At 40.3% G+C, this 15193-nt stretch overlaps 1 protein-coding gene across 1 annotated transcript; it reads left to right on the top strand.

Annotated features, from left to right (window-relative positions):
* The first annotated feature begins 716 nt into the window (after positions 1-716).
* Positions 717-1115, top strand: LOC139914308 (perforin-1-like). The gene has a single exon (XM_071902590.2). It carries the CDS (start codon positions 717-719, stop codon positions 1113-1115), a length of 399 nt encoding a protein of 132 aa, XP_071758691.2.
* The last annotated feature ends 14078 nt before the right edge of the window (positions 1116-15193 follow it).

Raw genomic sequence — 15193 nt, 5'->3', positions numbered from 1 at the left:
TAATCAGTGGTATAATGATGCTAAGCTAACTCCGCTCCAAATAAATGCTGAGTAGTTAACACTAGCTATGTTTCCATTCAGGTTTTGCGCAAATTCTAATCAAACTTTTGAAAAATCGATAATCTTGAAATGCTTTTAAGCGAATAAATAGGTCTGCGTGTGTGTGGGGTGAGACAAGATCACAATGAAGAGAGCTTTCCAAGAGTTACTTGCCATTGGAGAAGTAATAATAATTCTGTAATGTAATCTACTGGTGACTAAATGCTATGGCCAATATTTTAACGGTAGGAGAAATGTCCATTCAACAACGGTCGCCGTACATCTGGGAAAGGAGACGCACAAAACAATTCCATTATTAATTCACAAAATACGTTTCCAATGCTGTTCGAATAACCTCTTTATTGACAGACAAAAAGAATCCACCTCAAGTGAACGTTAAAACTTTTTTTGTTAAATTTTTTTTTTTCAAAATTTGGTGTCCCCATTCAGCTAATTCCCATTCAAAACTTCAATTTTCACATAAATTGGCTTGATGGAAACGCCACTAGTGGCACCCTCCTCAAATTTTGAAATGCCCACCATATCACATGACACCATATCCTTTGTAGTTGCAAAGAGTGAAGGTAATTCATTGGGCAAAATCAGATGTGACCAATCATATAGGAAGGTGTGTGATTTGTTGTTTTCCCTCTACAGACTCAGTTTCCTCTGAAGCCATGGCCTCCAGTCTTTCCTTCCTCCTGTTGGTCCTGTGCAGCCTGGCTGTGGCCGAAGCCCGGCTGAAGCTGTTCAACCTGCGGGCTAGCGACCTTCCCACCGGCCTGCTGGGAACCACCGACGGCTACGTCACGGTGTACTGCGGCTCGGCCACCTTGGGCAAGACGTCCGTCCGCAACAACAACCCCAACCCCTGGTGGGAGGAGGAGTTCAGCCACTTCGACGCCCAGCAGAACGACGTGCTGAGGCTGGAGGTTTATGACAGCGACTTGCTCTACGACGACCTGCTGGGAACCTGCCAGCGACAGATCAAGATGGGAACCCACGAGCATGACTGCTTCCTGAAGAAAGGCGGCACCCTCCATTACTCCTACACCCTCAGCGAAGACACTCATTAGGCAGTCTGGTAACCTTTGGCCTTTATAGTGACATGATTCGTACCTCAGCCTGGCTCTATAAAGAATGTTTACATCCTAATTCTTAGTGGTATGGTTTCTAAGAGACTAGCATCATGTAGGGTTTCGACTAGAGAGATGGTCACTCACTACTTGCTAAGCTCAAAACTGTTTTATTCAATGAACCGAAAGAACATTATTCCAGTTTCTTTTTCAGTAACTCTTTCACCCCGTCATGCTGGCTGTCAACAAAAAATAAACTTTGCTGCAACAATCAAAGTCTATCTTTCTTGTTTACTTGTCATGTCACTGCATGTACTGCTGGACAACAGTTTAGTGGAAGGTAAACCCACCTACACTCAGTTTACCCACCGTTTTTTTTTTTTTTTTTTTTTGCTGCAGAACAGAGTTTACCACCTTTTTTAGGCTGACAAATTTTTATTATATAAATTCAAAGTTTACGTCACGGTAAGTACCTTCAAACTGATGAAAGCTATATGAGGGCATGGCATTCTAGGGGAAAAACATAAATGAATGCTTTCCTGAAAATATCATTGGTTTATGTTTGTACTGGTGATTGTGATGGATTATAATGATCACCTATTGGAGGTCATAGTTTACCCTCCTTTTTATTTACCACTACATCACTGTAAATTACCATATTATTATCTGCTGTTTTCTAATACCTGTCACTCTTAAACAAACCCCACTGTCAATGAAGTTAATAGCATAGACTAATGGGGATTTTTCATGAAGCAATATGAGGCAAACAGAGCTCTCACCTAGCTTGCCGGAGAGAGACCTATTGTATCTCACTCACTCACATTTCACTTGATGCATTAATTTTTTTAAAAGTGTGTGCCAATGGTCTATGTTGCCCCTCTCCTTTCTATTATACCTGCTGGTGTCTGCACACAGTCAGGGCTTGTTTTCCTCCCTTCAGAAGAAACCATTGCTGCCATTCAGTACAGTATGACAAACGACACCCACAGAGCAAGATAATCCATCACAGTAAACACAAAGCCTTCATTTGGTTTGATCAAAGCTTCTGTTTTAGTGTTATTTCATTGTGCCTGAGTTGATGTTTTCACGTCAGTGGGTGCATTATGTTACACTCTGCTTCCCATGTCAATCACCTGACACCCACAGGAAGAAATGGAAGTCTCCCTCAGGAAACAATACCTCAAAAATTGTCACGTCTTCTTATTGTCACGTCTTCTTATTTGGGATGCATTTGTTAGCAGCTAATTTCAAACTAGGTTTGATGGTTTGACACTGCAAAGTTTGTATTTTAAAAACAATGAAAAATGTTTAAAAATAATCTAATTACATACATAATACATAATACATATTAAATACATACATGTATTGCAAAAATGATTTGGTGAACTGTAAACAATATGTAGTGAATGGGCTATAACTAAATAATGGTGGTATTATACTTCATGTTATCACTCTACTTACGCTAGCTTCGACTAGATACGTTAGCTAGTGTGCAATCAAATGTGTTTACAAGACAGTAAGGTTACCAGAGACTATGGTTAGCTAGCTAACAAGCTACCATTATTTGAACACAAAATCGGTCAGATATATCAGTGGTGAATTAACAGCACAGTAATTAACTGTCTGTTGAAGGCAGAGTTTAGAAAAGCAATCAGCTTTTCACAGCCATTGTTGCCCAAGAGCTGAGGATCCAATATGGCCACCAGAGGGTGTTATACGCCACTTGAAAGCCCTACAGAGAGGTTTGTTTTGACCTTGTATTAACTGGTTGAAGACATTATGAAGAGTCATCATACCAGGCGAGGGAAGGCAGGAGTTGCACAACAAAGAGATGCATATCCATCACTGGACTCTACACCTTAGCCATTTTACTATTTTGTTTTATTTGATCTTATGTCTTATTTTGCTCTAGTAGATGCAGTCAGACCTTTCAAAGTCTGCTGAATCTGTGACGCAGGCCTGGCCAGGAGTGAGAGAAGCTCTTTCATACTAATCCCAGAAGAGGTCAGTGTCTACAAACCCCAGACACTGACTTTGACTGCTGCAGGAGCAAGATTTGGATCTCCTCCTGTAGGCCAGTACTAAACCCACGGATGTGTGCTATAGCTTTTCTGTCCTTGCTGAAAAGCATGATGGAAAAGATCGTGGTAGTTGATATGCCTGCTCAAAAAGTGTCCTTTTCTGACTGTATGAAAGCTCAAACTGGTCAAAAGGGTAACTGAGGGATTCTACCTACATTTTCCCAACTGGTCAGAAGATTTCAGCCAGCGATCCTTCCAGTCAAAAGCCCGCTTCTCTAACCTCTAAGCTACTGCCACTCTTGATACAAAAATGAAGGTGAAGTTTTTTGGGGGGCTAGCTCAGTGTCCTGGGTAATGGAACAAAGTTGTTCTAGGGAGTTGGGGGCCACTGTACTACAATTTTCCATTTCCTGAAGGACTGGACCTCACAGTACTCTGCATGATAAGCTGCAGCCAGGTACCATAAATTCTACCTCATGGTAAAGGAGTTTGGACACAGACTCACTTTCATACTGAAGGCGCTGAGATACCTACCTCACATTAGAAAGGGTGCAAGGGTGCTGTTTCACCCAAGTAACAATGAATCAGGTAACATTTACTATGTACTTCCATAATACAGGAGCTGAAGCCTTGAAAGCTAAAGCATTTGGCACAAGAAACATGACTAATTCACTGTTGCCAAAGGGAATGTGGCTGATGACGTGACAACTAATGACCTCCTCTAAACTGTCAGTAATAGTATTCTATTCACTCTCACCAAAAGGAGCTAGGGTCAGCTATACACACACACACACACACACACACACACCTCGGGACCTCTGGAGCTCAGGACAGCATAGCAATGGTTCCACTGTTACCAGAGGATGGTTTGTCTTAGATGCTGAAGCAGGTCATTCCTCAAGTCACTGTATATGTGTGTGTGTGTGTGTGTGTGTGTCTGTATGTGTGCTCTCCAGACTATAATCCATCTTTCATCTTTCTCCCTATCCCACACCAGTGTGTAGAGCAGGTTCAGACCCCAGTTCATCTAGCTCATACTAACCTGAGACTGTATTCATCAAGTGTTTAAGCATGGGATTACCCGCTAAAGCCATACTGAATGTATGGCTAAGTATATAATTTTAACATCAATAAATCATTCCCTCATTCATTTTGAGACATTAGTATAATTACCATAAACAAACGAGACATCACTGAGAAGATCGTCAGCCTCTACTGGCCTCTACACTGCATTTTATAATGTGTGCTGGTGTGAAATCTGATGGATTACCGACATCAGAATTTCATTTGGGTAAATAGGTTGAATCTATGGGTCTCAATTAGTGAAGATGGGATGCTCTTCTCTGTGGAAACCCCACTTCCTGATTTAGACTGACCACTTCTCCTCGATCAGTAAATTTAATCAGCACGACTTCAGCTTGATGGATTTTGCGTGTGAAAAATGAATTTAAAATATTCTTTTCATCAGATACATGTTTTGTTCATACTGTAAATAAGCCCCTAAATTACAGGGCATGAAGGTCAAAAGTCTGCTAATCATTATATTTTAATGTACTCTCTCTTTGTCACAAACACATGCAAACACACACACACACACACACACACACACATCAATTTCCATGGAGGTGTTGGCTTCATTAACCAGTAAATGACAAGCCATCGGCTGTATCAAGTATTGACCCTTCTACATTGACAGTGATTTGACATCAGCGTCCCCCTGAGGCTGGGATGGATGCTGGGTTTCTGGCATCAACCTTGGTCTCTCTGACCTTTAGCTGTACAACATCTGGTAATTGAACATATAAGAAGGATGGCTTTAATTAGCAGTGTGCTCCCAGATCATTAGCGATATAGCGAAATATCCTCAGCAGCACCCACTCTCTGTTGGCAAGCACCGTCGCCTAATTCCTCACAAATGTTGTCCCTGCCGAGGATCATAGTCTTATCTCATAGCACTGTTAAAGGTGCACTAGATTTTAATGTAAAAATCCAGCTGTCTTATCAGCATAAATCACAAAGTGTGGCTGCGACAGAGAATAGCGTCCAATCCCCACTAATTAAGACCCTATATTCTCTATTTGGCCAAATTATTACCTTTGCCAAGGAGGTAATGTTTTCACCTGTGCGCCTGTGTGTTTGTCCATCCAACCGTCTGTTAGCAGGATATCTCAAAATGTTGGGCACGGATTTGCACAAAACTTGGTCTGAAGGTTGGTTATGGGCCAAGGAAGAACTGATTAACTTTTCATGTCAATTGGCCAAAAGGGGGCGTGGTGGTGGGCGTGGCATATCACCAAAAGGTGCGTAACTTCCTTGCGGGGTGTTGTCAGACATGGCAGAGGTCTGTGTTCTACTGAGCACATTTTCTAGTTATTATTATTTTGGTCACTGGTGGGAAATCTTCTCCACATGGGAAGTGTCAAATTGAAACCAGTGAAATCCAGAAGTATCTCCTAAACAGCAGTGAGCGAGCGCTCCGTCCAGAGAAAGCTGGACTCACCAACGATGGCTGAACCTCTTCACCATTTCCACCCCACCACACACTAAGAAGAAGACATTTAACTCACCGCTCAGGATATATGGGTAATGAAGTCCTCAACAGTTACCTCTGCAAAGTTGTAAACGTGCCTGAGTAACTCAAGTTAATCAGTATTGTCTTATAAACTTCTTTTCCTTCAAGACTGATTTATATAGACTGTCTTTTACGCAATGTTGTATCCTAATCTTTTATTCTTTTTATTATTTCCCATTCTTTTTATTTCCTTTGGTCCCTTGTTTGATTTATTTTTATTCTATATGCCATTTCTTCTCTTTTATGTGAAGCACTTTGTAATCCTGTGTTTTTCGAGAAGTGCTAAATAAATAAAGTTCATTACTATTATTATCTCCATCAACAGATTGTTAAATGGAAAATAATGGATCCAGGGTTGGTGGCTTTGTTAAAGGGATAGTGTGGCAGGGAGGGTCTGGTGAGATACACACTTAAAGAAACAATTTTGTAAGGTTTACGCATTTCAATTGAATGACACATTTCCATCCAACTGGACAAAGTAATTCTAACTTATCATTTATGAAACTGCATTAAATGAAGTATTAGCATTTACAGAATTGATTCAATTAGAGCAAAAATAAATTGAGTGACTTCAAATGTATTGCATTTCAAATGTGTGCGATTAAACCAATTTAATGTTTTTTATTAATACCTAAGACGGTCAATGTTCATTTTAAGTGCAGATCATGTGATCTCTGAATGCAAACATTCTTGGACGGTTTTAATCGATTTTGAAGACATTTTGTTTCTTGGCAAGTTAACAAACCACATCCTCACAGCACCATGTGTCCTCAGTTGAAATCCCCTATAGATATGGCACAAAACATATATGGAAACAGAGGATTTAGCTGAACAGTGGGATCTTACAGCTTGGTTTCCCACCAGCCCGCTCACCTCCCTTTCCCTCTTAACCACACTGCCTACTAACACACACGCACACACACACACACACACACCTACACACACACACACAGGCGCACACACCACTGCTCTCTCCGAGTCCTCATTTAGTCTGTCCCTGAGTGTGATGTTTATTCCACTGCTGAAATAGCTGCTCTTTAACCACAGTGCGGAGTCAACGTTATGCAACAGCATTCAGATAGCCTGTGTTGCAGGTGGTTGTTCTCTGTTTCAATGGCAGGGCATGTGTTTTACTGCTTCATATTACTTACATGAGGGGGAATGTTGTCTTGTCATCAATATAGCATTCTCAAATTAACTGTGATACCTTGGTATAATTACAATAAATAAATGAGACCATGGTGGAGACGATTGGTCGCCTCTATTTCACACCAATGGTATTGTTAGTGGTAGTATTTCTCCAAATTAAGACCACATTTCCCATAAACACTGTTGCTTCATGTCCCCCCTCCCCCTCCCTGACGAAGATTTTGGAAGTGATTTTTCCATCAGCCTTTCACTTGTTCCACCATCTGCCATTTCCAGGAACTCTTTAGCTTTAGCTCTGTCTTAAACCCAACAAAGCTTCCAATTTAGGTAGCATTTCTAGGTAGGAAGTCGACATTTTCATTGTCTCATTCGGGTAGGACACATAGGAAGCATCCTTTTAAGGTTCCTTGCTTTGACATATTTTGAAGTAAGAATACAGTGGTTTCTCGGCAGAGTAGGAAATCCCACAATACGTTGCTACATCAGCGAAGAACAAAACTTCCCCAACATCCGCTAAAATTAATGGCAAGTCTCTGCTTCAACAAAAAGATTTCCAAAATGGGTAGAGTCATACTAGAAGACGGTAGAGCTACAGTAGAAGATAGCAGTTGTAGCAGAAGAGAATAGAATCATAGCAGAAGGCAGTAATGTTTGTCATGGTAGAAGGCATTAATGAATACAAGAATGCAGTCAGTAGAGCCACGTAGTAGCCTAATAATATCCCCAGTTAACCATTAATAACTGGTTAATGAGGGTCAATGACAGGTGTTGTGGCAAGAAAAACTAACCAAAAACTGACATCCCTAGTAGGAATCATAGATAGGAATGCACCTTTTGAGCAGGCATTAGCATACGGCCTAGCCAGCGCTTTGTGTGGTAACGTTTGTGTGGTAACAATTTCCCTACAATATCAACTAGGCTAATGTTAAGCATGTCTATTAACAAAATTACATAGCCTGTGTTAGCCTAGTAGCTAGATACACCTTCGTAATAGCGATTCTACGATGACCAAAATCATATTCACCAAACACTGATAAAATTATTAAGAGTTAGCCCACCAAAGCAAATATGTAATGTTAGCTGTTAGCTGAGAGTGACTCAAGTGCTGGGAGCTCTGCTCCTCTTCCCTCGTGTTGAGTGACAGTAGGCTCCATGCTAACACTTTAGCATAGCCTACACTATGTTGAGTGACAGTAGGCTCCATGCTAACACTTTAGCATAGCCTACACTATGTTGAGTGATAGTAGGCTCCATGCTAACACTTTAGCATAGCCTACACTATGTTGAGTGATACTAGGCTCCATGCTAACTCTTCAGCATACACTATGTTGACTGATAGTGGGCTCCAGCATACACTATGTTGAGTGATAGTAGGCTCCATGCTAACACTTCAGCATACACCATGTTCAGTGATATTGGGCTAGTTTACTATCACTTAACATATAGTGCAAGCTAAAGTAAAAAACAACAACATCATAAACTAAGAACAAGAACATTATTATGAAGGGTAACTGCAGCCTTTAGTTTATTGCATATCAAGCCAGCATGTTTCATGTAAACGGGGAAGCGTGCTGGTTATGAGAAACCCAGATGTGAGTCACACAGGGAACACAGAGCTGAACACTTCCTGAGAAACTGTTGTAAACCAAGGTGTGTCTAAGAAAAGCCTTGTTTCCCCATACAAATCTGCTGTTAAACCTAAACTTGAGACATGTGTTGCTACTTTGTCTGTTGCTAAGGTAATGATAAAAGTTGGTCACTGCTGAGCCAACACGCATTTGTCTCCCCCCCTCCAATTTGTTTTTCTGACAGAAAACGGATTTTCCAGTGTCTAAACCTCCACCCTTTCTGTGTTTTTTCAAAGATTAGTCTTCTAATGTGTGCTGAACAGAAGGGCAGGCGCCTATATGTAAAAGGCCTCTGGGAGGGAAGTTATTGGAACTGAACTAATAATCATATGAAACCCAATCTTACTGATGTTATCACCGTACTGTAAGTTTGTTTGTGTTAAATTACAAAGACTTGTAGAGACCAACAACTGTAGTTTGGCTCTGCACATTCCAAATTGTCTCAACAAGTTATCTAATCTAGCACTGAGTCCTCAAATCTTACTTTCATTAAAACAAGTGAAAAAATCTGCCAATGGAGTGAGATATGTCCGCCTGTCTCCAATGCATTTTGACTTGTTTCAAGAAAAAAGGTAATCAAGAGAAAATGTCTTTAAATAAGGCAGATCACTTCATTGGTATAATAGTATAATGTCCTTTGATTCAAACTGATTTGCATTTCCCTTACTCAAAATACAAAATGTCTTGTGGCTGCATTGCATTCTCGTCTATTGAGGCTGCTGTCAGTGGAGAAATTGGTCCTTAAGCCTACTATGAATTTATATAGATTTATGTCAGTCTAAAAAAGCTTGAATTCGGCCTGACCATGTCGCATGTTTTCCCCATCTCTCTCTTCCATTTTTCCTGTCTCTCTCCACCATAGACTGTCAAGTAAAGCAAAAAAATAATGGAAAAGGTGAGTTAAGGTGTATTTACCCTCCACTACATGCAACTCTGTACTCAAACACAAGAATAACAGTAGAGGGAGAGAGAAGAGGGGTGATCACTCCAGTGTCCGCCGACTTACCTAGTGCTGGTTAGTGTAGACAGGCAGGACGCTATCAGTTTCTGAAGGAACAGCCCATTCTGAAACATAAATAGTGAGAGAGGAGTGAAAACATTCCCATGGAGGTAGTGAACTCCCACTAGCCCTCCTCCTCTTCTCTGATCTCTCCCACTCATCCAGGTCCCGCCAGTGGGAATCTACTGTGGGAAAAAGGATGTGAGAAGGGGGTGTTTGGAGTACACACACACACACACACATTTATCTTTCCCTACTTCCACTGACTGCATTCATTCCCTATCCTTTAACCCTAACCTTAAAGTAATAATTGGTGACATTTTCATATAAATACACTGTAAAAAAACAAAAAAAAAACTCATTTAGTCTCATATTCAGCCTTCAAATCTTATTTTTCTTAAAACAAGTGGAAAATTCTGCCAATGAGGTGAGATAACTCCACTTGTTTCCAATGCAGCTTCACTTGTTTCAGGAGTTTTCTAGAAATGAGCGTCAATATGTTAAAACCAGTCAGAATAAGGCAGATCACTGCACTACTATCAAGAAAATGACACTTGATTTTACAAAAATTCTTGAAACAAGTTGATTTGCATTGGAAACAAGTGAAATTATCTAACGCTACTGGCAGATTTTTTCCACCTGTTTTAAGAAAATTATGATTTTAGGACTCAATAATAGACTAAATGACTTGTTAAGATTTTTTTTGCAGTGTACATGTCCATTTCACTGGGGCTTAAGACATTTTTTAGGAACATCCTTTAAGAACATTGATAAATCCTTTCAACAGCAAACAGAAAGCGGGGGGGAAGTAAGCACTGGTGGTCCGAGGCAGGGAGGTTTGCAACAGGGAGATAGGAACGAGTGAATGAATCCCCCACACACTGTAAATGGACTATATCTCATCATCCTGAAATGTAGTTTTGTAGCCAAATGAAACAGTTTGAATTGCAAAACATAACCTCCTGCCTGTTTCCAGCCCACCTTCTCCTCATTTGCATGCGGATCATGCATTGCAATAACCACCAATTTGCATGTAATTTCGAGTTGCATGTCAAAATGGAGTTTGGAGGCGTTTGAATTGTGAACTAAAACTTCTTTAGGAGTCAACTTTATGAGGTATGGCTGGTGAGATTAGGGCTGACAGTGTATCTCCATGATTGATACTACTGCTGTATGTAATGCTACAGGCGCAGACAGTGATGGCCTGCTCCATTGCTTATCTCTTGTGTCTTGGTTAAATGGGGCCTCATATAGCAGACAGATGACGTATGGATGTGGATCACGGGCAGAGACATGGTGATACACACTCAGCGGTGAAACATTGGCTTTTACCCGTCATTTCCTATCTTTCTGTCTGCCTTCGGAAGGACAGAAAGGGGGTGAGAGCAATTTAAGATGAGTATTAGGCTTTGATCAGTCTTTTATTCATTGCTCAGTTGTCAAGACGCAATAGGCATGCTCCTTCATGCAAAGCTCTCCATGTTACAGAGTATATTTCCACATGTATCATGCATATTACATGTATCATGCTATGTGGAACGGCTGTTTTTAGGAAGATAACACAGAAGTGAAACCGAATGGCTGCACTTAGGCTACATTCACACTGCAAGCCTTAGTGCTCAATTCGGATTTATTGTTCAGATCCGATTTTTTTGTTTGGCTGTTCACATTATTTTTTAAATGTGGCCAATATCAGATTCCAGTGTGAACTGGTCACGGTCCTGAACTGACCCGCATGCGCAAAAGAACAATAACAAAGACGTGACACGCAGCACGATGTCGTACGGAAGTAAACATGGAGGCCACTGAAGTCAGCGTTTAGGGTTTCATTTATAAGTTGATGTGCAGTGGAAGCCAGCAAATTCGTAAGCAGATGATAATGAGGACGAGAATGAGGAGAAAGAGAGCCAAATTTTTAATTATGGCTTTTTGTGGAGCAATGGCTGCTACTTCTGTACGGAGGTGTGTGGATGCGGAGTCAGAGCCAGGAGTGGTAGGATCGTGACGTGAATGGCTTCACTGTAGGGCTGTACCGAATGTAATTTTTTTACATTCGAAGCTTCTATTGAGGTTTTCGAATGAAGCTTTGAATGTCTGACGTCATATTTTATGACGTCATCATAAAAAAAAAAAAATCCTCGAACAAAATCCTCAATTTGAATAAAGTGATTCATCGGATTAAATATGAGTTAGTCTTTTTTTTAATTAAATCAACTTTCTTTAATGAAAATAACTCATCAGTTTAGTCAACATAAATACATGTAGGCTAATCCAATAAGGGCATAAAATAATGATGAAATAATAATCGCGCCTTTAGGCTTACAGCAACATTATGCTACGACAGAAATGGCAATAAACAATGAAAATGACTTTTGCAAGCTGACTTAAACCAAATATGTTAAAACAAAAGATATATTCACAATTTTTCAAGTCTGTCTTAATAGTCAGGTACCCATATGTAGATTTACAGCATACGCACCGAACAAAACAAAGAGAATATGTGGAAACATCAGGAAAAGTGGAATTTCAGCCAGAAGATATTAATATATAGGAATAGCCAAGGATCCTTGACTTTGACACAAAATCAGAACATTTCAAATTAAAGTCTGAACAGTCCGGTGACTAGAAGTTCGGTGTGACCGACACTCACTTGTTGTGCACAGGACGGGGGCTGTAACCTAGGTAACAATAAACAATGTCACAAACAAAACTACTGTAGCCTAGCTTACCATAGCTTAGCTTACCAAAAGAGAGGCTACTATTCCCAGTGGTCTAGGACTTGCTAACTCTTTTCAGGTTGTGGGCCAGGAATATCAGCTTGTTGACATGGTCTGGTAGGAGCGCCGAGCGCCAAGCGAATGCAGATACATATGATCTTTTTTTTTTGTAACGACTTAAGTAATTTACTATAATAGTATAATACTATAATATTAGTGTAGCCTAATCTTTATCTGCAACTGTGCAGAAATACGGTATACATCATTGGTTTAAACAGAATGAATAGACGTGCAAAAAAAAAAAAAGCTGCGCAGTGCGCAGCATTCGAATGTTGATTTAAAATTCAAATGTCAACGTTATGAATGAAGCTTCGAAGCTTCGAACTATTCGGTACAGCCCTACTTCACTGAGACAGATTTGATCCAAAATTTTACCCCAAATACTTATGAGGTGTAACACCTCACTGTCCCTCCACTGACAACCTCCATCGCAGCTGTCTTGTGACGAATGTCGATCTAGAGTGACGTAAAAGTCGCATGAATTCCGATATGACTGTTCAGACAGAGGTCGCATTGCAAAAAATCAGACCTGTATCTGATTTAGGACCACATATGAAAGTGGCCCAAATCAGAATTGAAAAGATCAGATTCCATGTGATTTGTGCTGTTCACACTGTTATGAAAAAAACAGATCTGAGTCACATATCAGCAAAAAAATCGGATTTGGGCCACTTCTGCCTGCAGTCTGAACGTAGCCTTAGTCTCTCCAAAATTGAGTTACATGAAGAAGAATGTCTCAGCATTCCCACATGTGGATATTTACATAAAACATCAGTGACAACAGATTTGACCCATTAATCAGCCTTATGTGGATAATTAAGGACAACAACAAGATTTTTTTTCCTTTTTCGTCCTGCCCCACAAGGCCATAACCAGATGTTTCTGGAAACTCAAAATAGCTTTACAACATTATGGGACCCTGGATGGCAGGGCTTGTTTAGCTGCTGTTTATGCCTGATTCCAGCTGATCCAGCTGATGTAGGACAAGAGCAGGCTGGGCTCCAACTGCCCTCGCTTCTCTCTAAGTGTAAATGTATCATTAAAGTGGTAATCCTTGTTTTTTTTTTGTTGTTGTGGTGTTTCTGCCACAGAACTTGAATGGATAAAACGGTCTTTCCCATTCAAATCAACTTTCCTGGATGGTCGGAGCAGCGGCCATTTTTATGTGTACCTGCTAGCTTCCGTATAAACCGACTTATGGCAAGTCGCTGAGGCGAGAGGTTTTGCAGCAAGGACCAAAGCAGTGGAAAACTGGCACTGCACCACTAGGCGGTGGACTTTTACAAGTTGCTGCTGTCTTTTTAACTAGGTCAAAAGTTCTGACATCTGTGCACAGTTAGTAGAAGTGGTTATAGTAGGTTATAGTTAATCTGTTTCAGACGATGTCCATTAGCTGTTTTAAGTTAGCGATTTCTAACTTTTCTTCTCCACTAAAGGTAGGCTGAGCTACGTTACTTTATAGCATTTAAGGGGCTGTATTAAGTTAAAGGTCTGTTTAAGGTTGCTAATAAGCTGATTTTGACAAGAGCTAGCGAGAGAAGCACAATCTTTGTTAACCTCAGCGCAAACAGCAGCTTTCAGTTTAGTTTTGACAGTTTGCTAAGCACTCATGCAACACTCATCTGCACAGTTCTCAAGCAAGTGACACACTTTACAATCTTAATGCCCAGACTTGCGTTGTCACCATAGAAACTAACCCTTAAAATTCCATAGTTGCTATTTTATGCTATACTAGCAAAATTACCGTGACAAACAGTGGAGGGACCGTTCTATCCATTCCAAGTTCTGTGGTTTTCTGCACTGATCGCCTGTCAATCAAACAGTGTGTCCAGTACTGTGACGTCTTTTTCCTTGGATTTTCTGTTGATGCAGTTTGAGTTTCTGTAGGTGGCGCTCTTTTCTGTCTGTTCAGCCATGGTGGCTATCACTGCTCATGCTAACTACCCAGTTCTTCTTCTATCTATTCCAAAGAAACTGGAAACATAAAACGCATCACTTCCTGTGCACCAGAGGATTTTTCCCAGAAAAGAGCTACCAGATACCGAGTGTTTAGAACAGCAAATGTAAACACTTTCATTAACTGGATATGATATGAAACAGGATTGCTTCAAACATGAAAGAGAAAGTCCATGTTGACTGCACTGACTCAATTATTGAGATCTACATAGTGAATGCTTATGAATGTGAATTATGAATGTTTATGTGGAGGAGGGCAGAGGACTCACCACAGCCAACCTCTTATCCTTTAACACTGGAACATTGGGTGGATTGTGGGTGGATGAAGGTAGCTGGTGGGCAGCATGGCACCGCACCGCAACACACTCACCCTGCCAAGAGAAAGGGGGAATTTTTATGAGCTCATCAGATTTATGAGATGGAAAGACGAATGAAAGGTTTTTGTGTGTGTGTGTGTGTGTGTGTGTGTGTGTTTTGATGTTGGTGTTGAGAAAAATGAAGGATATTTAATACAGAATTAATTTCTCATTACATAAACATGAATTATCCATTAAAAATAACAGCTTTAAAAAAGTACAGTTAGTATCATGGGTTTATAAGGGATTTATTCATGGGTTGATTCACTGAGACACTAGTAATGAAGGGATTTTTCATGCCTTTTATGCATGGTTTTAAGGGTTATTAATGAGTTATTAATGGAAAGTTCCTGTCTCCCTGAATTTTACATTAAATTATAAGTCAAAAATGAGTTCTGATGAGGTTTAATAACTCCCTTTATTAATTTTAAGGGTTTTTTGCATGAATTAAGGGGTGAAATGTAAATGTAAGGTTATTTTGAGGATTACTGATTCGTAGAGGTATTAAGATTTCAGACAAACATCTCCCTCCAACCTCTTTGAATACTAATGTTTTTGATAGGATGTGAGTGAGAATATTGCAAAATGGCAACCTGGCCCCCGGAGATGTAACAGCTAC

This window comes from Centroberyx gerrardi, chromosome 8 (genome assembly GCF_048128805.1).
Source record: "Centroberyx gerrardi isolate f3 chromosome 8, fCenGer3.hap1.cur.20231027, whole genome shotgun sequence".
In the NCBI taxonomy this organism is placed as follows: Eukaryota; Metazoa; Chordata; class Actinopteri; order Beryciformes; family Berycidae; genus Centroberyx; species Centroberyx gerrardi.
Note: the sequence above shows the minus strand (reverse complement) of the source record. Positions and strands in the feature narration are given on the sequence as shown.